This window comes from Lipomyces arxii, assembly GCF_038497795.1.
Source record: "Lipomyces arxii strain Phaff 12-163 unplaced genomic scaffold V1512scaffold_20, whole genome shotgun sequence".
Taxonomy (NCBI): Eukaryota; Fungi; Ascomycota; class Lipomycetes; order Lipomycetales; family Lipomycetaceae; genus Lipomyces; species Lipomyces arxii.
Window position 1 is genome coordinate 1 of NW_027117719.1, and position 24,386 is coordinate 24,386.

Here is a 24,386-nt window from a genome sequence, read left to right on the forward strand (position 1 = left end):
AGCCAGAATTGGGCTGTCTGAGTCATGGATGTGATGAATGAAGTAATGAGCTTGATTGATCGCTTTGACAACAACGTCGTCGCACTTTGCTAGAAGCAGGCAAATGCTGGTGTCTACTTTGTTGTGCTTCGTTGTCCAAAGTAAATATCCTTGTTCTGATATAGGCTAAAGCGGCATTATAGCCGGCCAGATTTGACAATAACTGATCAGGATTTTAGGGCAGTTAAAGCAAGCCTTCTGCAGGCACTACTTGCTCAAGCTTTTCAAGCTCATCACCCACTGACTAGAATCAACCTCTTTGATTCTGAGTACATGTATCTTACAACCAAGTTGGCGAAGAAAATCTTGCCTGTAACTACCAATCATTACAGATGACTACAGAATCGAGAATACAGTTCAGCTTACAGAGCTTTCAAAAATACTACAACAGCAGATAAAGTCTCAGTTGTGCTTACTACAATACGCTGTTGATTCAGCAGCACAATAATCACATTGTTAAAGTGCATACATTGAGAGCATGCAGTTTTACAACAGCATCCACATCTTAGAGCGCAGGCTATTCAAAAGCACATAGAGTGGATCACGATTAAAAGTTTAACCAAGTGGTTTAATTGTCCTTCTGCCAATAAGTAATCGTGTTGTAAAGGTCTTTAGGGTCATGTTCAATGTGAGAACTATATCATATGACCCTGACAGTCCACGCTTCTGCAGCATTCACTCAGTTCATTCACTCGCCAGGCAGCAAGAACTTGAATTTGCAACGCTAAAACAAGAGTGATCATAGGGTCTGCGATTCCAGTGTAAAACCCGCCACACCACTATATGCTTATAGCATGTTCAAGCACGGTTGACTAGGCCGAACAGTTAGTCTAATTACTTTCGTGCAGCTTTTATTGTAAATAAGCAGTTAGCTAAGCTGCAAGATGCGTTGGCGCAATAGCCCTAACCCTGTGATATGCGACCATTATCAAATTGGACTTCGAATTTGGTTGGTGGTGCCTTACGTGTACTGTACTGTACAAACATCACTTGAGTCATCTATCTCAGTTTTTACAGTTTTCACAGTTTTGAAGCTAGACCTGAAGCATGAAAGAACAAGACAAATCATCACCCTAACCCTTCAATTGGCGACAATCCAGCATTCGAAGGAAATTTATTGGGGTTTCAACTAACTAAACTTATTTATTTATTCACTTTATGGAAAAGTATTTTTTTCACTACTTAGTTGAGAAGAAAGAACTAACTGAACAAACACTAAAATCACACTTCTGGATTGGGATTGTTAGAATCTAGAAGCGTCACCGCTAAGTGCTCGCTATAAGCTATACTATATACAATACTACATACAATACATACATACTCCCTTCATACTACTATTATCTGTGCACTTACTTATATTGTCTGTTTGTCTACTCTTTAGATCCTGCATATTTAAAGAAGCTGAACTTGCAAGGCAAGCTGGCCAACGAAAGATTTTAGATGCCTCTATCCGATCTCCTAGATCCAAAGGAATTGATGGTAGTTTGTTGGACTATTGTCCTCTTGTTTTCTTGTCTAGTTAATCCACCTTGTAAGGATCTGTATTGATAGACGAGTGTTTTTTTCTTGATCTGCCGCTTGTTCAATAGTTGGATTGGTACTGTTTTGTATACCTTATAACAATAGCATGCTATACACCTTGACTTTTACTGCATCCTGTAATCATTTTCGTTTCGAGTTTGCTAAGTACTGATTGAAGTATAATGAAAGCTTTGAATGTGATGTTCTTGATACTCAGCTTGCATACGAATTATAGGTGACTGTGTTAGTATGATTTATTTTAGTTGTCTTAGCAATGTTTTACTCATAAGACTCTGATACTAGAAACTGCATTGCTTGCGCCTTACGAATTGGTTGTCGTCAAGGGTGTGTTTCTGATAACTGGGGTATGCAGCTAGAAAGTTCACTTTCTTGATTCTAGAGTTTTGCACAATCTCCTGCCACGAGGTTGAGCAACTGGTACATTAATCGGTTTTTCAAATCGCGTATAGTTAGTAGAAAACTCCTTTGTGCGTACGCGTTTGGTCGTGAGCTCTGAAAGCTTTCAAATTGAAAAATCTTGCATTTGTTCATCATCCATGGCGACTAGAAATCACTAACGAGCAAGTACGTTTTTTTCCTTTTACTGTTTTACAGGCTAGGCAATGTTTATGGGTAGTAGGTAGAAACTGTTGCGCGTTTGCCAGTAATCTGTGTGCAATGCACATCTCGATCTGTAAACACTCGAACTTTACACTCTAACTTTGACAACGTTATCTACTACAAAGTGGGATTTTTGAGCAAATATGTTGATTGCGCTGTGTTTTCTTTTGTTGGTCGCATGTACTCATTAAATGGCGGTTGCATTTCTGTTCTCGATGATGATATTATACTTGACACCCGTGAGTGAGCTGGTTGGGTTTTCTCCACACGACGAAAATGCTCTAACAAGTGGAGTGATGCAGAAGTAGATTCTATAATAATAAAGAAAATCAAAATGCTTTTAATATTCCACGGCTGAAGCGCAGAGTGTGTTCGCAGAGTGTGTTCGCAGTGAAGAGCAGATCAATTTAAATCTATAAAACTTTAATTGCAGATTTTGAGTTGGGACATCGAGTATCCTTTGAGCTACTCATTAAGAAGTAGCAAAAGCTCACTACGCGGAAATGGTTTCCCAAAAAAAAAAAAAAGATAAACGAAAAGATTTTACTGTGAGCTGTGAATCTAATTGTTGTTTTAAAATTATATTAACAGAGTTATGATAGAAAACAAAGTTGAAAGTAGGCAAAACCAAGCCAAAGTCTACGACCCACACGGAGCTTGGATTTCGGGCTAAAGGTTCAAACTACAATATGCATTGTGAACAACATAAGAGACTGATGCTTCGATATAGCGATTGACATACGGACACAATCAATAACACGAAGTTACTCTACTGACGACGCGTTTGCACATCACCTGTCTTTAACAAAGCATAATTCAAACCAAACACGAAGAGGTCAGCTATTGCACGCTAAATGACGATTTAACAATGCTGATAGTTTAGACACGTTGCTATATATACAGACACATCTCCCAAACGATTTGAACGCAACACTATTTACTGCGATTGCTCCTTTGGTTATTGATCCATCGCAATCAGTAAGAACGGCATTGTTAAGTTTGTTCCAAAAACTTCCGGCCCCGTCACTTGTGCCTCACATTCACATACTATCACTTTATATTCATTCAGGCATGACACATTTATCGGCAGACATCAGAGCAGATTCGTCGAGATATCTGTTGATTTTACTCAAGGCCGACGACGCTTCGATCCCAATGCATATAGTCACCCGTACATGGGCAAAGACATTGACTTGTTTAGGCTCGCTACTGGGCTGGGAATTTGATCGTTCGTCATTTGCTCCAGTCTCACGAAAAAGCAAACTGAGTAAAGGCGTCATTGGCAATGCGGCCAGTATTGACAGCGTTCCAAACGCGTCTGGACATTTAGATGCTTTGGCTACGTTTTTACGATTAGGTCTTTCAGACCACACGACCGCAGCTAGTAAAGCTGATAGAGATCTACCGGTCTACCATGTAGACACCGCCAAGCACATGATCCCGCGCAACACGACGTCTCCATTTTCACGATTAGGGCTATTTGAAGCAGGTGATGGCAAGCTATCGATAATGTCGAGCGAAGACATAGGCGCACGATACCGAATTGTGGAGCCAATGTTAGACGGGATCTTTGCTGGGCTTGAGAGCGGCAGACGGGAAGGAGGCGAAATAGGTCGAACGTGCAAGCATTTAATCGATTTTCTACGGAAAACAAGAAGGGAAATAAGCAAATCTCAATGATTCAGAAGATATGGCTGTATACTAGTTGGTCTATACATAAAATTCACGTGATATATTAGATGACATAAAGTGCACGTACACTGCAGGGTAGTTCGTTTTGAAAAAAGTGTAAAGTGCCTATATCAGCATCAATCAGTAATCAAGCAATTGTACTTGGTAAAGATTGAGCAGTAGCGATTAGCAAAATGGCACCACCAGTACTGTTTGATACTTTATTAAAGGAGCGTTCGGGCGCTTTGTTGCAAAGCGCGGCTGATTATCGTCGATACGCTCGACACTTGTCGTCAAAGCTATACTCTCTCAGACGGAGGCTCAAGGTGCGACGACGGATCCCAACTAAGAGTGGGAAGGCGGCGTTAGAGTCATCTGCAAACAAGTACAACATTCATGTACCAACTGCTGATGAATTGAACGGTGACAAGCGGTTTGCTGGACTGTTGATGCTTACTGCAGAGAGAGCGTGGGCTCAGGCAATGGAAACCAAGGCGTCGTTGGAGAACAATATTGACGGGGCATCTGGCAAGAAAAGACATGTTATGGCACGACTTAAGCGGGCACATAAGCTTGTGGACATTCTGAAATCGATTGTGATGAGCACGGAAGAGCCAGTTCAGTTCTTAGATTATGAGAAGCTAGGACTTTTGATGTACTCTGAGTTACTCTCCGCTGCTGTATCTTTTGAGGCACGAAACTACGAGCAGGTAGCGACTAATTGCGCAACCGCTTATATTGGATTATCGGGACTCATTTTGTCGCTTGCGACCTCGGATGCTACAGACGATGACAACGACATGGCTGATCTCTACCGCGACTTACTGACTACGACTGTTGAGCCTTCTTTGAAGTTTAGCGCTAGTCAGTTGAGTTTTTCTGCTCGAGGAGAGACTGTTGTCTTGCTTTCTCGCCACTATTTTCCCAAGACTTCCCCTGTGACTGGACTTGTCGAAAGCATTGTCAAGGATAAGACTGAAGCCAGAGAACTGTTGTCGGGTTCTAAGGAGGCTGCAAGCGTGTCTACTCTGTTGTCGGAAATTACCTGGCGATCGCACACTGCGCAGATTAAAGACGCAACTGTTGCGGCTGCTATTGTCGCCTCTCTTGACGCCGACAAGAAGTTTTTTGCAGCCTCTACTGTTGCCACAGCTGCCGCAGGATTTGATCCGGTTTTGCTTGCTTGGCAGGGTGTTGTGGATGCAGTACATGAGTCTATTGTGGAAGCCACAAGCGCGGCCGTCGAGCGGGGCCAGGAGCGTGTGCAAGAACTGTACATTGTTTCGACCTACGCCAACTACAATCTTATTTCTCGCCGAATCGCTCGTGACAATTTGCTTGTGACTCAACTGCGGTCATCACTGACCAAGAAGCAAAAGAAGCTTTCAAGTCCAGAGACTGCTGCCTTGAATAAGTCTGTAATTAGCAAAGTCAAAGGGATCACCGGTATGTACGACGCGATTCTGCAGTCTGTTTCGCAAATCAACGAGCTGCCTGGTGTGGCTGCTGATGAAGAACTAACCAACGCGCTGGCTGCTGTTCAAACTTTCTATCAATCTTTGCGTACCGGCGTGTCTGCGATTGCAGTGTCGCCCTCAACTACAGAATCGGTCGCTCTGTGGAAAAAAGCATCTGATCTTGTCGCCGACGTGGACGAGATGGCACTGAATGTGAGCGATATCGAAGTAGACCGGTCGGCCAAGATTTTGTTTACCGTTGACATCGCTGGCGCGCGCAAATTTGTCGCTACCGGACTCTCCGAGTCGCAGGCATGTTTCGACGAAGCAAAGGCGAGACGAGACGCACAGGCAGAGGCAGAGCTTACTAAGGCTTCACGTCCGTTTGTAATTGACGCGCTTAATTCTAGAGCAGACTGGATTGACAGCAAGACCGGTCGACCAAAGTATGTTGACTTGAGCCGGTTGGTGGATCTTGAGAACATTTTGTCACTCTGTCCTGTTCCCGCAAAACCGGTGTTTTTTGACACTGCGTTTAACTTTATTTCGTACGAAGATGGGATCGCACTGGCTGCTGCCGAAGCCGCTGCATCTGCTACAACGCAATTGTCTGAGAATGTGACTACGTCGACACCAGAAAAGAAGGGCTGGTTCTGGAAACGGTAAATGTAAAATATGGTTTGTCGTTATTCATGAAAAAAGTTTGCATATTAAAATGTAATTTATTAAGTTGTCTGACAAGAACTCCAAGTTACACTCTAAAAACTCCAAAATAATTCCCAAATTAGTATTCCTTTTCCACATCTAAGCGCACTAATGACTCCCATATTCAAAGACAAGATGCTGGTATTAAAATTACCCACCGACAAGAGAACCAATAGATATCCGCCTAGACGAATCCGACATCAACAACGGTACGGTAGGCGTAAAAACAGATCTCGCAGGTGGGTAATGCAGAGCCTGAATTTCGTTCATTGTTATGACCTCAACCCTAAATCCCTGTACCGATGAAGCGCCAGTCGAAAGCTGGGCGGTTCGCATGGCCAAGTTTGCGTCTGCGTCAGACGTTATTTGCACCCGTAGGCCATCACCGGCTCGGAAGTAGTAGAGCGCGACCGGTGCGTCAGCTGGCAAAGCCAAAGTTCTGCGGACGGCTTTCAAAAGGAACGACAAGTTGCTAAATGTGCTGGACACAAGGTCTGTAACGTTGATTGCGCATGTAGTTGCTCTTCCGCCATGAATGAGCTCAAGTAGTATTTGAGCTTGTGACGATGGTTCCTGGTTCATTGAAACCGGAGTCAATGGAGCCTGGGGACTAACAGATGGTCGAAGACGGTCACTAGCCCGGTAAATTTTAGAATTCTCTTCGGCAGAGGGATGTGAAGGAAAAGGCTGTGTTGAAAATCGGCAATCATATGCAATCGGCGCAGTTGGTACTCCTGTGGGTTGCTGTACAATGATTGGTTCGCTTCTTCTGGTCGACACGTTTGGCCTATATTCAAAGTGGCCATTTGGGTACAACGCGACAGTTGTCTTCGACAAATCGGGCGACGAATGAGAAGAAGTTCCAGAATAGCCGTCCGCGGTGCTAGTAGCGCTGGTGCCACTGTTTATAGAAGTAACAGAATCAGAACGCTGACGTGCAAGCTCGTCTGACGAAGTAGCTCCTGCTGACTTTGCTTTTGATCTTGCCGTGTATTTCGGTAATCTTTTGCGGTTTCGACGCACAGACTGAATCGCAGCTCGAACGAGTTCATCAAAATCAGGTAAGGTATGCAGCGGGAAGCCATATTCGTCTCGCAATGTATCTGCCACAGCAATTATTACATCGTCTTGTTCAGAGGCCTTTTTAGATGACAACTCCATTGAATCAATAAGCTCCAACCTGCGAGCAGAAAATTTTTTCCATTGCCCTTCATCTACGAAATGCAGTTTCTGGCGAATGGTTTGAGTTACCCCAGATACTCGAGCAGGAGGTGCTTTTTTTTGAGGAGGAGGAATAAATATTGAGGATTTCCGACGTTGCATGGCATCGGAAGTAGAAAGAGGGAAAACGGACAGAGAACGAGAAAGAGAAGAATGAAAAGGTGGAGATATTGAAGCTGGTGACGTATTTGGGGAAGTCGAACTATATGATTGTGGCTCGGATTGCGCAATGTATTGCCTACTTGCACCACCAGCCGCACTAGTATAATCCATTACAACAGAGTCTATTGAATTCGACCGTTGCCAGCCTTTGTAAGACGGAGTTGAAGTTGGCTCTTCTTCGATTTTGTTTGTGAGGACCTCAATTGCGAGATCACCTTGCTCGAGTGCCGCGAGCAATGAAGCTTCTAAAGTCCGGTTTAACATGTGTAACTTTAGCTCAAGCCCAATTAAAGCTTACCGTCTGTAATATACCCAAATTGAGCCTCTTCGCCGTATATCAAGGGCTTGTACCGCAGACTAAATTGTCTTGACTCTATGAAAAATGCACTTTGTATGTAATTGTGTAACCTGTCGAGACTAAGATGTTCTATAACAAATCAGTACTTGAACGTTTGCAGTACTTGAAGCAATAATGCACACCATAATCTAAATTCCACTGAACAACTCGACCTGTACATTCTATCCTTAACAGCCTTGATTGTGATTGTTCGCATCGGGATTGTTGATGATCTGTGCGGGTATAGTACTGAGGATCAAAAGAGTGCTGAGATTGTGGAAGAACGACGCTTTGCTGTGACGATAGAGGTAACCGAGACTGCTGTAGATGATGAAAGGGAGAAGAGTATTGATTATGTTCTTGAGTATTAGAATTCATATTGAGTATAGGATCATTACAGCGGTGTTTGCCATTTGAAGGATACACCAACATTGTAAGAAGGCAAGCTATACGCGTGGGAGAAAACAGGTGCGCAGATATATATATATATGTATATATAGATAAAAGACCGAAGGTTTAGTTATACATGTAATGATGAGTGGAGAATACAACGGATATTAGAAGGGTTTGCGGTGGTAGTTTAATAACAAGGCGGAGTCAACAGTAATAAACTAGGCACGAGCTTTCGAGTACCTGACGCCCTTGAACTGGTACCATGCGCGACCGAGACATTTGATAGCTTCTTTGTGAGCTTTGGCCGCATACTTGTCTTTGACCGTGCTCGATCGGTCTGATAAAAGTATATTTTATACACAGAGTAGTTAAGTATGACTTGCAAGGAATATAGAATATAAAATATCGAATATATGCAACTTTTATTGAGAAATAAAATTTGGTAGAGGTTATACGGTACCTCAACTATGGAGATAAGTGTGGATCCCGGGTACTGTTGATACGAGCCGAAGTACTTTTCGTGGCTAAAACAGAGAATCTCTCTCGCTCGGTAGAATAAATCTCTTGGTACTCCATTGGCTGATACTAATAGTGGGCCCATGCTAAAAGTAGTTTACAATTGTTACAGAGAGTTTGCTAATAACGGCAACAAATGGCTGTACCCGGCTACGGCCCGGGAGATGCAACACAGGCCCTATTGCATTCATGGCAGAATAAAATTTAATTTATTTATGTCGTACTCCCAAAGTGCTCTGTTTAACTTTAGCTTAAAACTTAATATACATGAACCAAATTCAAATGTACAAACTAAAATGGTGTTCCGAAACTCCGATGAACTACGGCGTTTGGGAACCTTTTGGTTTAAGATCGTGGCACCTACAATCTTCAATGACTTTGGTACATCATGACTCAATTGATTGATATGACAGCTGCACACACCCGGATACATATCCTATAGTTAAATTGCATTATCAGAAGTCCACTATGTCGCAATTAACTTAGAAATGTTATGGGATTATATAATAACGAGGTACTTACCTTGCATTTTTCGTATTTCTCCTATCCCTTCGAATCCTATTATTACATCCCGATCAGAGTGAGTGACATAATTCATCAAGCGCGACGGGACGACTCGTTTTCTTAATCAGCGCCTTCATATGGTAGGGCCATATCATATCGTCCGCTGCCGCAAGCCCCACTAGAGGATAAAGTATGCGGAATTCCCGATGTCTCTATATTATTTACCCGCGCGGAATCGTTTTCCAGTTGTAAACTAAATCTAAAAAAGACAGTGAGTAATGACTATTGGAATTCAACTACTTTTTAAGTTGCATTTTCATCTGTTGCATTATTTGAATTCTAAAAAATTCCAACTTCAAATTTCGGAGGTTTGAGTGAGTGGGTCACCTTGCCCCGTGCCCCACTGCGGGCCGTAAGAAGTAACTAACCATTGCACTGTAATACAGCTACCATGTTCCTACACCAGATTCAACCCTCCGCTTATGCTTTAAACACCAATGAATCTTGGATAGTTTCATCAATCGAGGTTTTAATGACGTGTATATATGGCATTGATAGAAAATGACAGTATAATCAGAACCCGTGTTAAAGTTGCCAGGAATTCACTCCTATCTATACAATGACTGCTTGCTTCCAACCTCTATGTATGTATTCTTAACGCAACTTTGAAGAGTATGGGATTTCCATCTTAAAGATACGTTTCATCAAAGAATTAGGCTGAGTACGTACCCGTCCGGTTCGTAGCTTTTAATTTTTTTGAAACTTTGATTCATTTAATGCCCAAAAATAACCTTCTTCCTGCGCTGTATCGTCACCAAATGCAGTTCCGTACTCTACTTCATTCTATTCCAGCATCGAAATTCGATGTGCACTCACCATAGGCTCGACTCATTGTGTCAGCAGCACATTCTCTGTTGTTACGTAATTTAAAAGGCTGGTTATTTGCTTCCTCATTCGTTGCCAAATAGGCCATTGTACGTTAAATTACGATAGTAAACAGCGTGCAAGAACATTGTGCGGAAATAGTGCAGAATCTTCGGTCCGGCCAAATGCTCATCCGTAATCAAAAACTATTTTTGCCTGATGCGACTGCAGTTAACAGTTGTATCGGGCAGCCACCCGTTGGTGCATCAAGCTATGAAAGCTTGGATGAGCATTGAACAAGTCGGCATGGTACCTTGTAATACATGCTTTGCAAGTCCGACGGTAAATTTAAAGTTGACACTTATTTCGATTTTGGTTCATGAGTCTTGTTAGCTCGAGGGCACAGTGTAATCCGAAGTGTGGTTTGCACGGCAAACTCGTATCACTATCAAATCAATAAAAGCCGCCGTGGCTGTTTTTGCAATTTTCCTTTGAGAATCCATTCGGTATGGTTGAGGATTAGATAGTAAAACTCTATAGATTGAGCCAGTTTGGGCACTGAGCTTAATTCGCTACAGAACAGTGCCATTCACAGCCCAGACTATATTATATGGATTAGCTCATGTAAACGTCGAAAGCAGCGCATCAATTTGTAATGAGTTCGACATTCTTTACACAAATACAGGGATGGATACTATATTATATAAATTTTAGAAAACAAAGCGGTGAGTGTCCGTCAGAAACCGGCAATCGAATCGTGTTTCGGAGTCTAATTTAAACCTGACTGAACTTTCACTTTCAAAAATGTGTAACCGTGTGGGTCTCTCTCTGTTCTCTGAACTCTGTGGTTTATACATGTTCTGTATAGCCTGGTCAGCATAGCGGCTAGAACGAGGAAAACCCAACAAGACATTCTGGAAACTAGAAATACTCAATGGTGTGCCGCGCAAAACTGGATCGTAAGGGTTGAGTCCGTCCGGTACAATTAATTGGTCTGTTGAATTTAATAACGTTGTAGATTTTATAATTTCTACACGTTGCGTCGCGTATTGTTGTTAACGTAGAAATGCTTCAAGTTTATCTACATAGCAACAGCGAGCATTTTGTATACGAGAATCGCCGTAGAGCTAGCAGAACCTACTAATAAGTGCTCAAAGTTGACATCTTGAAGTTAAACAAAAAATGGTGACGGCAAGCTGTGTTGCAGCTGCCCAGATTATTCAGTGAATGAGGATTTGTCGTTTGTTTTTGAGCGATGGTGTTTGCTGAGAGTGAATCAGTAAATTAGTGTGACCAGAATGTGTTGAGAGTGTAACAGAATTGTTCTATTCGCACCTCAAAATGCACCTTCAAAATCCTGCTCTACCTTACACAACACTGACATTCATTACGGGAAATATACAACGTAATTAAGTAAAATACGCTCGTACAACAACTGTTATTTTCCCCAAAAATCAAAAGTCTAGGTATTGGCGGGTAAATCTCTCGTTAAATGCGCCTGTTATGTCCAAAGCGTTATGGACAAATACCGTACTTCCAGTTAGCCGCACGATCGATAACACGATAACCATAATAAGTGTAAGAATTAAAAAGCATAAAATATAATCGAACTAGAAGTCAATGCACATCATTAAAATAAAGCCATGTTAACTGACGCAACTGACTCGTCGAACTCGGTTTCTCGTTTCTTGCCAAAATCAACTTTAACATGTGTGATCAGATTAAAAACTACATCATACAACCAAAAAGTTTATTTACGCAAAACGCGTGCTATAGATGTATAAATAAGGTTACACATGTGCGTACCGTCGACTCAGACACAGTATCGGACAGCTCTATACAACTTGGCTGGTTGTATGCACCATTAATTTTGCTTTTGAGCTTGTGTATAAATCTCGATTGCTTTAATTAAATAACAAAAATTTGCACAGTTGTGGCTCCTTTCTTTTCCGACATAAGTTACGCTGAATTGTGATATATGATAAGATAACGATATCAGCTGAGTCACGAAAGTCATGCACGTGTCTTACGCACGATTCAGTAGCCAATCCGGTCATCTCAGTTTAGATTACTTTTACCACTTTTTGGATGATTCTTGCCGCTTACCAGAATACATTTGTTTGTCTGAAAGGCCACGTCTATTAACCAATTGCTTGAGTTGAAACTCTTATGTCTACTTGAGCGATGTTGGTGACAACTTGCAATCTAGGGGCTTCCAACCATTGTGCTCATTGTAGCGTGCGTTAGATAGTACAATAAAGTGTGACTTGCAGAAAGACCGAGTCGGACGTATCTTAGGCGAGTACTTATCATCATTCCGTATCGGCAGTTGTTGTGTATGCACCCTGTTCAGCGTGCTCACACGTCCTCGTGCATTGCTATTAGGCCCTATCAGGACTTGCTTGTAATCTCTAGCTATCTTATCCGCCGCCGACCTGCACGGTGCTGGACCATTCAACTTTGTTATTTCCGCGTAATCGCAACTTTGATACTATCTTTTACTGACAGCGCACATAGTTTACTCAAACTTTCACTAGTACCGTTTTTTAAGAAAACATAAAAAAGCCTTGACCGACTGTCTATATGATGTCATCAACTCTATCAACAGTGGCATTAACGCTGATCTTTTTAGGTACATAAAACTGACAGTTAAACAAACTTATCCAAAGCAAAACACCGCCTCGAATATCCATTCGTATTGTTTCTGTGACCCCGAGACTCTTGAACCACATAAATACACATTTGTCCTGATCCTGATTCTATTTTCTAGAGTACCCCGCTCTCAGCAAAGAAAAATGCGAGCCGGCGCTTACTCGTGCTTCTATTCTTGATCAAACCGCGTAATCTCATGGCATATATATCCCCGTGTATCCATGGATTTTTAGCTTTTTTGGTAAGTCGGCGAGTAATTTAGAAGTCTGCTCTGGCCAGACCAAAATCCTGTCTTCATGATACCTTGACACGGTAGACAAAATTAATTAAATTATTAACAGCAGCAGAAGCAATCACGACAAAAATTAGATATAAACAAACAGATTCAAGCAATACCAAACTTAAAACAACAGTAACAGTTAAAGGTGTAAACATTTTGCGGTAGTAGTAGTAGTAGCTGTCTGTGTCTGAAGTCAATTAATTAATATGCAAATAAAGCAGCCTGAATTTCAATCGTTCTTCGACAAATTGGTCTTGTACGGTTCAATCTTGATTAAAACTTCACTTTGATTAACTGTACAACATTATAGATTTGTACTATGATATAAAGTATTTACATTTGCTCGGTGATTACAGTGTCAAAGATCAATTTATTAGTAATAACTGCATGAATAAGACCAGTCAGACCCACCAAAGAACCGTCTTGTATACTCATCCTATACACTGAAATTCATCTGTAAATAGTAAGTACAGCGCGCGGCTGGTACAGAGTCAGTGCATAATGAGCAGAAACATCATTTGCTAAAACTTTTCAATTAAAAGTCAACGGCAAAAGATATCTATCATCCACTTGCACGCAAATACGCCCAAAAATTGCCAAATTAACAGAAATCAGTGCGTGCACTAGTGAGTATGACAGCCGGAAAATACCTGCTAATCTTATAATCAAAATTACGAAACGTATAGAAAAAAAATAAACTCATAAACTCGCCGCTGTTAATATTTTCCCATGTCTTGTGTTCAAGTCTTGAGAGGCAGCTGGGTTTTGAAATCACTGCTCGTACCCCTTGTTCAGACTCGCACCAGATTCAGTCAAATTGAGTAAAGCAACTACCAATAGATCTCTGGGTAACGCCAAAGTCCAGTTATTGTCAACATATGTAAGACAGTGCGAGAACACCTTGAGCATTAGACTAGTTACTGATCTCAAGATCTTGAATGTAAGGCAAATAATGGTTGCATTTATTAAACCTGTTGAACCGTAAATAATTGCAATGGAAATCAAGCCTGAAAAATCACGTGCAAGCCTCTCTCGATACTTAATTCAAACTGTAACTAGTGCTGAAGGCAAAATAAGTGCATTCATTAATAAGTGCGGAAACTACCAAATCATTATCTTCAGTTTCACAATCCTGCTCCAAAAAAATTGGTCTTGAAACCTAACAACAATCACGAAACGCAAAACTGAATCTTGCTCTCCAATAAGCTTCTAGATCAGAGCAACCAAACGATAGCACAACACAGAACAGATCTTCTAGATTCACAATTGCTTAAATTCACATATATTTCAACAAAGCTGCACTATAGGAATTTGGCTACAGATCATAAATTCACACAGAAAGAGTGCAACTGTTTTGAATAGGCCGTTGAAAATCATATGCCAATGTTCTAGTGTTGCGGTACACATGCTATCAAAACTACTGCTTCAGAAGTGCCGAGCTGATGACTGACAGAGCAAGCTTTTAGTATTGAAACTGCCATCTGAAATACGCAATAATGGGACAGAGTATAACTAGAACAAATAGCAAATCACAGAATGTCAGTACACAAGTCAGAGCACTCACTCATCAGTCACTTATACCCCCGACAACTTATTAACAGACCAACAGAGCGAACGCAACAAAATCAGGTCTGTTACTTCAACACCAATCAAAGTCTTTGTGTCACGACAATTTGAAACATTGTCAAGCTTCTTTTAATATTCTTGAATTTCACATCAAGTGATGTTCACAACGTTCTCTCCTTGTGCAGAATGTGTGCGCTAAGTGTTTCATAAGCATCAATACCATAGATCTGGTGTAGCACTCAGACCTTGTCAAAAGTAATCGGGGTATCTTGTCGCCGTCGGTAAGTTGGACCGGGGTAAGCGCTGCCTAAGCCGCCAACATTTAGATACAGCCCGAAAGACTTGACGTTGGAGTTGAACTTATTGCGCAGACCGAGCGCCAGATGAGAAATTTGAAATTATCTCACAAACTAAGGGAGTGAATAAGTTGAAAAAACAAAAGTTGATCATTAGCGCTTCCGCAAACAAAAAGATCGGATGCCGCTAGGGCAGAAGGTAAACTGTACAAAAGGAAGTTTGAGATAGCTGCAGATTAGACCACCAGGACAGCATAGACCGCATAGACAGCAGAAGGCATAGAGCAATTTATTCACATTAATGCCATCTGAATTCGAACCAAAAGAACATGGCAGATTCTTGATGCTAATATATTGGTTATGGTTGTGTCTTATTGATATTAAGATTGATGCCAAATTATATGAAGCGAATAAAGTAAATTTGAAAGTTATTAAAAGGGTTTTTTTAAAGTCGTGGAAATTGATCTGATGCGATTAAAAACAAAAGATCCGAATATCAAGAAACGCCAGGTTTTGAATTAGTGAAAAAGCATAGTTTATCACAAATCAACTCTGCAACTGCTGATGCAATCGAAGGTGCCGAATCATCTGAAGTTACTGACAAGCATTCGGACAGAACGTGAACGGCACTTTTGTTCAAATGTTTGCTATTTTATGAAAACTCGGCAGTTAGCATGTGTCACTGGGCTGGCACGAGGAAACGGAGATCGCCGGCCACGCAGAGTAGATGGGAATAGAAATATAACTTTCTAGTTTGTGCAAGACAACCAAGCGATTGATCTACCAACGACTCTGTACTTTGAGAGCTTTGGGATATAGTCGAACAAGATCAGAGTACGTGTGACAGAGAAGACGCGTACAATGGACACGGGCAAACACGTTCTGCACGCGCCAAGGGGCAGAACAGACAGAACAGACAGAGCAGGAAAATACCGAGCAGAATAAAGAAGAGAGAAGCCATACGGGCAGAACATAACGTTCATGGTGCCATCACGAAAGAGCAGATCAATCTGACATCATAAAACAGGACGGCTGTAATAATGTCACAGCCTCCAAAAAAACATCAGTATTTGCACTTAGGACTGACAACTTATACTTTTTAGTAGAATGACTCAGTCATGCTGATTGCATTTGTTTATTCAAATTTAATGTTGCATTAGGAGTGACTGATCGACCGGTGGGTACTGAAATTAGCGCTATTTACCGAAGAAATAGCAACTGGAGTGTCGTTACGCAAATAAGATGTCAGTGAAACAGACTACGATTTGATTAAGAATAGGCTGATCTTGTCGCTGTCTGCTGGAAATAGCATGAATAAGTCCATAACTGTGATCTGTGGCACACCACTTATACATATTTTAGAACGCGTGTCTTATCCGACTTCTGACTCGATCTTGGAGAAGTCGCGACCTATTTCTGTATCTGATCTGTGATGAGTATGTAGACCCTGACTGTGTCCGGAAACGCGTTAAAGCGTTGATGTTTAGTGAAGTGGCTCGTATAAAGAGAAGTTAGAAAGTGAGCGAGTCAGCCAATTCTATACCTGTGCGAGGTTGCGAGCGTTGCGGGTTGTCGCACAACGGTTGGTAATAGTATAACCATAACTGCGTTGTGACACCACTGACTGCACTATATATTGATTTGGTGCTGTAAGTTTATTTAGAGGGTTTGTCTCAACCCGTTATGTTCTGAATTTTCCAAGTGAGAGGTGTTTCTGAAGAGGCAAAAAGAGTGGATCTGAAAATGGCTGTTATTATTGATAATGTGACTCATTCGAAACAGGGTCGACCTTTCAGCTTATAGCTTCTGAGAAGCTAAGCCGAAGTGTGACTTCGCTTGTGATCTTGTGCTGTCTCAAGTAAACTATTGATTTCAAGTAAAGTTGCTATCGGTTTGTTTGGATCATGTGGCGAACGGAATGTATGATCAACTATTACGGTTGAAACTTTTTCCTGCCGTTGAAGAGAACGGCTTTGCATAGTAGATGCGAAGCGCTTTGGAGTGCTTTATAACTACGTGCTCGATATACTTTAACGAGGTGTACCTTAATTTACAGTAATATTTGGAGTTTTAACGTAACCGCATTGTATTAGTTTGCAAGTTTATGCATGTAGCCGTAACCTGTGTTAATGAATAATCACAAGAAAGGAACGGAAAATAGGCATTGTGTCGTGGCTAACTGTTTTTGACCGTAAAGTCAGACGGGCACTCAACTTTAAACGCGTCAGGAACTTATCGCTTACGTATTAGACCAGCGTCTGTTAATAGTAGTTAAGCACATTCTATATTGTACATTTATTGCAAAACTCAAAAATTTCCAGATTATATATATCCATTCGTTATTATAAACCAACTAGACATTGTGTTAGCACGCTACTTCTGAAAAGAACCTGAACTTACAGAGCCAAATTCAATCAAAACGCCAAAAACAAGCAGAATCCTCCCTAGTAAATAATCAAATGATGTTTGCAATACTGATTCTGGCTCGCTTCACGGTCGGACCACGCTCGACTGCACGCCCCAAAGGTGTATCGGTTACAATTGATTCAGCATCTGATGAAGATTTTGGAGCTTTGTCGCGTTTAGATTTCTCGAAAGTGTTGCCAGATGTGTCGTCATTGCTGCTTGCATCACCCACACTGCTTGCTGTGTGCTCCTTTGACATCTCAAGAACAGGACCAGCTAGATCTTCTCGCCCACCAACGACTGCGCGCATGACAGAAGGAATGATCATGTCTGCCATGTTTCGTTCGACGTTCAGCAATTCAAGCACAAGACCCGCGTCTAACGCACGTCGAACAAACATCTCTCTCTCGTGTGCCACAATGAGAGACTGATCAAGTATCTGCATCAAAGAATCGAGCTGTGTCCACTTATTCCACGTCTCGGCCTTTTCCAATTGTGACGTGGAAAGAATGCTATCGGTTGCCAACCCAATCTGCGTTTCTTCTACTATTTTTGGTGCCGCCGATGTCTGGCTGCCATTATGAGCTGCCCGATCAGTAGATTTCTGAGGTTCTTCCCAAACCCATGAGTCGGTTCGAGCTTGTAAATCTCCAGATATCAATGCGATCATATCTTCATCCTCTTCAATCACATATTGAGCAGTCGGATTATCTGATTTGTCCAACGCTTCCAGCTTTTCGCGCAAACACAACAAAACGCCTTCAAGATATCGTCCACAAGCAGTGTTCACATGTCGATGGTCATGTACCGCGGCGGAAATTTTCACACATACCCGTGCATGTCTGAAAAAGCCCCGAGCAATTAAAAACAAAGCTGCCCTCCAAATATGTAATAGCTCAACCGACGACATGGCTTCAGCAACTCGGTCAGCCCAGAATGCTTCGGTTTCCTTTGGCGGTAGAGGATGTGGCCCGTTTGACCTAATCATTGTCCGCTGTAAAAATCCAACGGTCTCACAACTAATTATTGCACAGTTGTCTAAAGCGTTTGATCGCAGCTCTTGTGAAGCGTAGGGAGTCAGATTGTGTCGATGCAGGCACAGTCGTAAATCTTGCATCAACAGCACAGGAATCAACGACATTGGCTCCAAAAAATCACGCGACATACCCCCAACAGTAGGCGAAAGGGCCGGAAAAGTTGTCCAAAACTGCGCAAAATAGCCGTCAAATGTTGCCAATGTAGTTCGCGCAATGACAGTAGACTGTAACGTTTTCCGAAGCGGTGCTAAAATTCGCAAAACATGAATTATAGGTATAAAGTAGCATGCTACCGAAGAATGTGGATCAGAATGTGGACTAATTCCTTCGATAACCGCACCTGACCCGAAAGTAATGATGCCCTCTTCTGTGATGCAATGGCAGTCAACTGGAGCAGGGAACAGCACATTACAATCATCGTCCAAAATAAGGTATGGGCGCTCAAGCTCGGCGGCAAGGATTCTGTCCCATACAAAAATGGCCCACCAAACACGCCTGCGTAATTCAATCTCAATAGGGGACACTGTTGTGGCGCACGCAGATGAAAGCTCACGGTGCAAACCTAAATCCTGTGCTTTGCGCACAGCTGCCGACAACCATGTCCAAGCAGCTGAAGCACAATTTACTTCAATAAGAAAAACTGCAACTAAAAGCGCAGAGCGACAGTGGTCAAGATTAAATTCATCGTTATACAAATCTGTTAACAACCGCGCCACCGTGATATAGTGTCGAGCTTTGATTTCTGCTTCTATTGCTGCATGTCCATGCAGCGGTTTTGACAGTAATCCGCAAGCCAAAATTGCGAAGAAAGTAGATGCCCACGCGGGTGAAACATGCTCAAGTCCACCAGCTGGAGAGTATAAATGTTCAAACTGAGAAAGAAAGGTGGGCCAGTGAACGACAGGCATCCATGCGTGCAAAGCATCATAGTATGCTGCGACAAGCTCAATAGCTTCGTCTTTGGGAGGTAATGTAAAATCAATTGTCGACTTTCCAACAACTTCACTGTAAATTTCGGATGCATGAGGTCTATATGGTGCTGGAGGTTTGAAGACGCCTTGACTAAATGCTTGCAAAAAATTTCGCACGGAGGTGAAATCATGCTGCGGACAGGCTCGCAATAGCCTAGGAGGAGCTGTAGGAGGTAAAAGAATCTCTGGTAGTGTTATGCCTGCAGCTGTATTAGATGCAGGCGCCAATTGCTGATTGCGCGAAGCCGATAGAATTGGTGAACCAGGCAGAGATCCAGGCGATAGTGCAGATGACACAGGGGAACCGGGGGCAAGTGCCATGGCGGCAGATGCTGCAGCGGCTGCAGCATCTGCTACATCTGAAGCATCTCCGCCATCTAGTGTAGACGACAGAGCAGCAATATGAGCTCGAGCATGTGCAAGCTGTTTTTCTAGGTCCTGCACCTGTGTCAACGACGACATACGACGTGAATTGTCCTTTGTAAACTGACACTTTAATTTTCGAGAAGTACACTCCGAACAGGCGGCTGTTTCTGAAGCATCGCATTTGACCTTTCGTTCACGACATGCATCACATGATGGATCTTTTCGTCGTTGACGAAACGGCCTTTTCGTCACAGGTGAATTTCGAGAGATTGGCGCGGATAATTGCTGATGTTGATTTGCAATTGGAAATTGATGAAGCGCAGGTTGATAAACTGCTTGAGATTGAGGAGGGGGAACATGCGAATACTGAGAATACTGATAATCATAACTGGGATGAGGTGCTAAATTAGGTACACCGTAGTTTTGTGCAGGTAGAGGGTAATACTGTTGTTGAGTCGGAACAGATTGAGCCTGACTTGGTTGGATTTGCCTTTGTTGTCCTTGCACGACATACACCGGACGATTATCTACCATCACTTTATTATAAAAGTGAGCCTAAACAAACGACCTCGATAATTGGATTGGGAGGGCACTGAAAAAAGGAGAAAAGAGACTGAATCCAAAAGAAGTTGATAAAGATCAGAGGCGACGGGGCCGGAATTATGTTGTGATACCCTAGCCCAGCTGTCTTTGATAACCTTTCTCGGCAGGCGGCAACCGAAAGAGGACAACACTTCTTTGACCAAATTTAGATTCGGCTAATCATTCCGGCCGTAATTCCGGAAAACCCAAAACGCCACGTGAATTTCGAATTTATTTTTTATTAACTACTTATTATTTGGGCTAAGTGAGCTTAGTTCTGAAATATTTTAAAATGGCAGACAGCAATTATTGGGGAAACGGGGGATTCTAAAATATTAAAAACAAACGGCTTTTATAGTTATTATTGTGTTTTTGCTAGGTTAGTTATTATGAATAGATTTACTCCACCAAGTTAAAATATATAATATTTGTGAAGAAGCTATGGCCATCATATTATTAGTACTATTTATTCATATCCGGAGTAATGATTTCAAAACTGCATGAAGTAGTCATTTAATACTAGTTTATGCTTTATGTACATATTTTGTTAGTAATAATCTACACTTGAACCTTGAATTCATGGGAATCCACAAGTTTTCCAAAATTCATCTCCAATGACATCAACATGAGCTTCCTTAATCCTTCGTTTCCCTCGCTCCCGAACTGCTGTTATTATTGTACCTTTTCGATACATCTCATCTTCGCAATTGTAATTAATACTAAATTGGCTAAATAGAAGCTCATTTTTATCCGACGAGTTAGTACCCTATTGTGTGAGTAGATCTCCACGCTTGCTATTCAGATAGTACAGACCTTTAAAGTCTGTTCCGCCTCGTGTTCAGACATCCCACCGCGCAATACCAATGTCCAATATGACGTATTATACAGATTATTAATATGACCTGTGACAAAGATGTCAGTTCAGCGTTCATTGCAATTGATATGCATACAGTCTGCTTGCCGCCAACTTAGATAGTCTCGAATCTCTCCTATTGTTGGATATATAACTGTTCGCGCATCAAATGTCGGTAAAAGCCAACCTTTCAACGGTTCTGTGAAAAACTGTGGCCATCTAAATATATACTGTGCTGTGAAAGTTGCTGCAAAAGTTGATACAAGCTTCCTAATTATATTAAGAAAAAACCATAAAAAGGTCTTCCACTTACGCTTGTCTTCGCTCAAATAAAGCGCAATCACGCTTCAACACAAAACTGTATTCATCACTCTGACCATATGCGCACAACGTTTCCGGAAACTGTTCTACTATCGATTTCGCTGTAACATTCATCAAGTCCAAAGCGCGTCGGTCATTTGGCTTCGCAAAATCATATTCTTTAGAAATCTTGTGAAACCCTCGACCATCGACTCGAATCACAATGTATGTATTTGGTAATATTGACAAGTCTTGCTCGTAATTACGAACATACTCGAATCTGGCACGTCAGATTCTTCTTAATTACAGTCAACCTTTCCTACCTTGACTTTGCCATTCCGAATCAAAAATACGACAACAAAATGATAGCAAATAAACCTCTATTTTAGCTGATAAGGTCGAATTTTATCTACCATGCGATGCTTTCACAAAATCCTCGATCTGACAATTGAGCCGCACATTCTAACTCCCAATAAACAGCGCTTATTATTTTGGTAACAAACATACAACGTCGACCGCTTGTAAACTCCGTACTCAATGCTCCACGACTACGATGACCAGCAAAAAACTTTCTTGCTTTCGCGTTCGAGACAAATTTTAGATACCAAACCGCACTCAATATAAACCATGGGTCGTCGCGGAAGAAATGATGTAAAGTATCATTGGACTAAGATATGCGCATAACTGACGTAATAGCACCCTCGATCTCGAGAGTCAGGAGGGTGGAGGGAAATTGAAAAGACGTAAGATGGTGTGTTGTGTTTAAGCTCGCACTAACAGCAACAGAAATGCTATGTTCGAGATGTACTACAAAGAACAAAAGATTGTTCCTGAAGACGAATGGATTGCATTTTTTAATTCTTGCAAGGCTACTCTGCCAGTCACTTTTCGTATCACTGGATCTTCGCAACATGCAAAGCATATTAGAGACTCGCTGACGTCTGAATACGTTCCGTTTCTGAAGAACATTGTATGGGATGGTGAAGAAGTTGAGGCGCCCACCCCACTTCCATGGTATCCAGATGAGCTTGCGTGGCAAATTCGGGTTGGCAAAACTGTCATTCGCAAAAGCAAGCCGTTCGCACGATTTCAAAAGTTCTTGGTTACAGAGACTGATGTTGTATGTTTTCTGTCACATTTGTGCATTGTCCAGTTCGTTGACATTTCTAGGGCAACATTTCTCGTCAGGAAGCAGTTTCGATGATCCCGCCGTTGCTTTTGGACGTGCAACCTCATCACGCAGTCATAGACCTTTGTGCTGCTCCAGGTTCAAAGACTGCGCAACTTATTGAAGCTGTCCATGCTATCCCCGAACCTACCGGTCTTGTCGTTGCGAATGACTCTGATCATAAGCGTAGCCATATGCTAATTCACCAGGTCAAACGTCTTAATTCTCCCAACCTCATTGTTACGAACCACGACGCCCAATTGTTTCCCCGCATTAGATTGCCAGCGGACCAGGACGTGACATATCTTCGTTACGATAGAGTGCTTTGTGACGTCCCTTGTTCTGGTGACGGCACTATGAGAAAGAATATTAATGTATGGCGTGACTGGACACTGCACAATGGACTCTCGCTTCACCAAGTGCAAATCAATATACTGACTCGTGGTCTCCATCTGTTGAAGCCAGGTGGTAAACTGGTTTACTCTACTTGCTCTCTTAATCCTATTGAAAACGAGGCTGTTATTGGTCAGGTCGTCCGTGCGTGGGGCGGCAAGGTTACTATTGTCGACTGCCGAGAGCGTCTTCCGAACTTGATTCGCCGTCCAGGCATGACCGACTGGAAAGTCATGGCTAAAGACAAGACCTGGTGCACTAAAGAGACTCGAGGCAAAGTACCCATTAGTTGTTTCCCTCAAGGCGATGAAGTCGAGCTTGGTGTCGATAGATGCATGAGGGTGTATCCCCATGATCAGGACACTGGTGCGTTCTTCATCGCCGTGCTCGAAAAGACGGCCGATGCAACCGAAGTTTCGCTGAAGCGTGCTGCTGAAGAAAATGTGGAAAACGAAGCGAATAAGCGGACAAAGACGTCAACAGATGCTTCTGAAGTTACTGAAGATGCTACAGTTGCTGATGCCAAACCAGAACAGCCGGTTCTTGAGAAGAAGAAACGTTTGCCTCGAGACGCAAATGAGGAACCATTTAAGTTTCTACCCCCAGATCATCCAGCTATCGAGAACTGCTGGAAGTTCTATTCAGTATCCAGCGACTTTCCACGCAACTCTTTACTGGTACGAAATGCTACCGGCGATCCAGTGCGCACGATCTATTACGTTCATCCTCGTCTGCAGCCAATTATTTCATTGAATGATACTAAACTTAAGTTTATTCACGCTGGTATTAAGCTCTTTGCCTACCAGAAGACTCTCGAAGGTTCATGCCCATGGAGAGTGCAATCTGAAGGAATGTCGGTGCTTTACTCCCACGTCGCACATGATCTTAACGCGCCAGAAGCGGACCACGTCCGTGTAGTCCGATGTGGACTGGAGACACTCAAGATACTCTGCCGCGTTGTATTCCCAAAGTTTAACGAGTTCCAGGACAAAGGCTTCTTAGATCAGATTCTCAAAGTTAACGAGGGCTGTGTGTTTTTGGAAGTCCACGAAGGTCAGGATACGCCAATCGTGTTCCCACTTTGGCGTGGTCGTGCATCTGTCAACTTGATGCTACCAAAGCAAGACACAGCCGAACTACTGCTACGCGTGTTCAAAGACGACAATGTCGAGGTCGGGGCTACAAACTCCAACGAGACGCCTGCAACGACTGAGGCGGAGTCTGAACTTAAGCCAGAGACTGAGACTGAGATCGAGGCCGAGCTAAAGCTCGACACTTAAGCCTTGGCCGAAGCGCCTGCTACAAGCATCGAAGTTCCTTCTCCTGCAGAAGCTACTAAAGTTGCCGCAGAGTAGACGATTACCAATTGTTCATGTGATTTCCGATGATACAAAATTTTCTGTGATTTGTCGTTCGTTCAAATGTGATTGTATGTACGATAGGCGCCTTAAGTGAAAAGAACATTTAATTGCATAAAAATCTATTCCAAATCCAGTACAACCCAG

At 42.3% G+C, this 24,386-nt stretch overlaps 6 protein-coding genes across 6 annotated transcripts; 3 read left to right on the forward strand and 3 right to left on the reverse strand.

The window, feature by feature from the left end:
• Positions 1-2,639: 2,639 nt before the first annotated feature.
• On the forward strand, positions 2,640-3,993 carry V1512DRAFT_266628 (Rix1 complex component). The gene is made up of 4 exons (XM_066917129.1): positions 2,640-2,729; positions 2,784-2,856; positions 2,912-3,016; positions 3,065-3,993. The coding sequence occupies exons 1-4, from the start codon at positions 2,685-2,687 to the stop codon at positions 3,859-3,861; spliced, it is 1,020 nt and encodes a 339-aa protein (XP_066769812.1). The 5' UTR covers positions 2,640-2,684; the 3' UTR covers positions 3,862-3,993.
• On the forward strand, positions 3,982-6,053 carry V1512DRAFT_266630 (uncharacterized protein). The gene has a single exon (XM_066917130.1). It carries the CDS (start codon positions 4,047-4,049, stop codon positions 5,973-5,975), a length of 1,929 nt encoding a protein of 642 aa, XP_066769813.1. The 5' UTR covers positions 3,982-4,046; the 3' UTR covers positions 5,976-6,053.
• V1512DRAFT_229102 (transcription factor Vhr1-domain-containing protein) lies at positions 6,013-8,435 on the reverse strand. Its single transcript, XM_066913911.1, has 3 exons — positions 7,878-8,435; positions 7,696-7,824; positions 6,013-7,642 (listed from the first exon to the last, which is right to left on the reverse strand). Exons 1-3 carry the CDS (start codon positions 8,164-8,166, stop codon positions 6,165-6,167), a joined length of 1,896 nt encoding a protein of 631 aa, XP_066769814.1. The 5' UTR covers positions 8,167-8,435; the 3' UTR covers positions 6,013-6,164.
• An 8,635-nt stretch (positions 8,436-17,070) lies between these two features.
• V1512DRAFT_266642 (fungal-specific transcription factor domain-containing protein) lies at positions 17,071-20,204 on the reverse strand. Its single transcript, XM_066917131.1, has one exon. The coding sequence runs from the start codon at positions 20,117-20,119 to the stop codon at positions 17,261-17,263; it is 2,859 nt and encodes a 952-aa protein (XP_066769815.1). The 5' UTR covers positions 20,120-20,204; the 3' UTR covers positions 17,071-17,260.
• A 405-nt stretch (positions 20,205-20,609) lies between these two features.
• Positions 20,610-21,792, reverse strand: V1512DRAFT_266645 (tRNAHis guanylyltransferase-domain-containing protein). Its single transcript, XM_066917132.1, has 5 exons — positions 21,644-21,792; positions 21,334-21,600; positions 21,118-21,290; positions 20,981-21,069; positions 20,610-20,933 (listed from the first exon to the last, which is right to left on the reverse strand). Exons 1-5 carry the CDS (start codon positions 21,655-21,657, stop codon positions 20,745-20,747), a joined length of 732 nt encoding a protein of 243 aa, XP_066769816.1. The 5' UTR covers positions 21,658-21,792; the 3' UTR covers positions 20,610-20,744.
• Positions 21,793-21,908: 116 nt separating this feature from the next.
• Positions 21,909-24,365, forward strand: V1512DRAFT_266647 (S-adenosyl-L-methionine-dependent methyltransferase). The gene is made up of 4 exons (XM_066917133.1): positions 21,909-21,971; positions 22,017-22,063; positions 22,107-22,440; positions 22,491-24,365. The coding sequence occupies exons 1-4, from the start codon at positions 21,948-21,950 to the stop codon at positions 24,159-24,161; spliced, it is 2,076 nt and encodes a 691-aa protein (XP_066769817.1). The 5' UTR covers positions 21,909-21,947; the 3' UTR covers positions 24,162-24,365.
• The last annotated feature ends 21 nt before the right edge of the window (positions 24,366-24,386 follow it).

Bases quoted from the DNA above. Each gene is read 5' to 3' on its own strand.
- V1512DRAFT_266628 (XM_066917129.1), top strand. From the start codon at position 2,685: ATGGTTTCCCAAAAAAAAAAAAAAGATAAACGAAAAGATTTTACT. The intron at 2,857-2,911 runs GTTCAAACTACA...GCTTCGATATAG, and splicing joins GCTTGGATTTCGGGCTAAAG to CGATTGACATACGGACACAA. The intron at 3,017-3,064 runs GTCAGCTATTGC...CTGATAGTTTAG, and splicing joins TTCAAACCAAACACGAAGAG to ACACGTTGCTATATATACAG.
- V1512DRAFT_229102 (XM_066913911.1), bottom strand. From the start codon at position 8,166: ATGTTGGTGTATCCTTCAAATGGCAAACACCGCTGTAATGATCCTATA. The intron at 7,825-7,877 runs GTGTGCATTATT...GATTTGTTATAG, and splicing joins TCAGTGGAATTTAGATTATG to AACATCTTAGTCTCGACAGG. The intron at 7,643-7,695 runs GTAAGCTTTAAT...ACCGGACTTTAG, and splicing joins ATTTGGGTATATTACAGACG to AAGCTTCATTGCTCGCGGCA.
- V1512DRAFT_266642 (XM_066917131.1), bottom strand. From the start codon at position 20,119: ATGGTAGATAATCGTCCGGTGTATGTCGTGCAAGGACAACAAAGGCAA.
- V1512DRAFT_266630 (XM_066917130.1), top strand. From the start codon at position 4,047: ATGGCACCACCAGTACTGTTTGATACTTTATTAAAGGAGCGTTCGGGC.
- V1512DRAFT_266647 (XM_066917133.1), top strand. From the start codon at position 21,948: ATGGGTCGTCGCGGAAGAAATGAT. The intron at 22,064-22,106 runs GTAAGATGGTGT...TAACAGCAACAG, and splicing joins TGGAGGGAAATTGAAAAGAC to AAATGCTATGTTCGAGATGT. The intron at 22,441-22,490 runs GTATGTTTTCTG...TGACATTTCTAG, and splicing joins TGGTTACAGAGACTGATGTT to GGCAACATTTCTCGTCAGGA.
- V1512DRAFT_266645 (XM_066917132.1), bottom strand. The intron at 21,291-21,333 runs GTAAGTGGAAGA...TAATATAATTAG, and splicing joins TTATTTGAGCGAAGACAAGC to GAAGCTTGTATCAACTTTTG. The intron at 21,070-21,117 runs GTATGCATATCA...TCTTTGTCACAG, and splicing joins AAGTTGGCGGCAAGCAGACT to GTCATATTAATAATCTGTAT.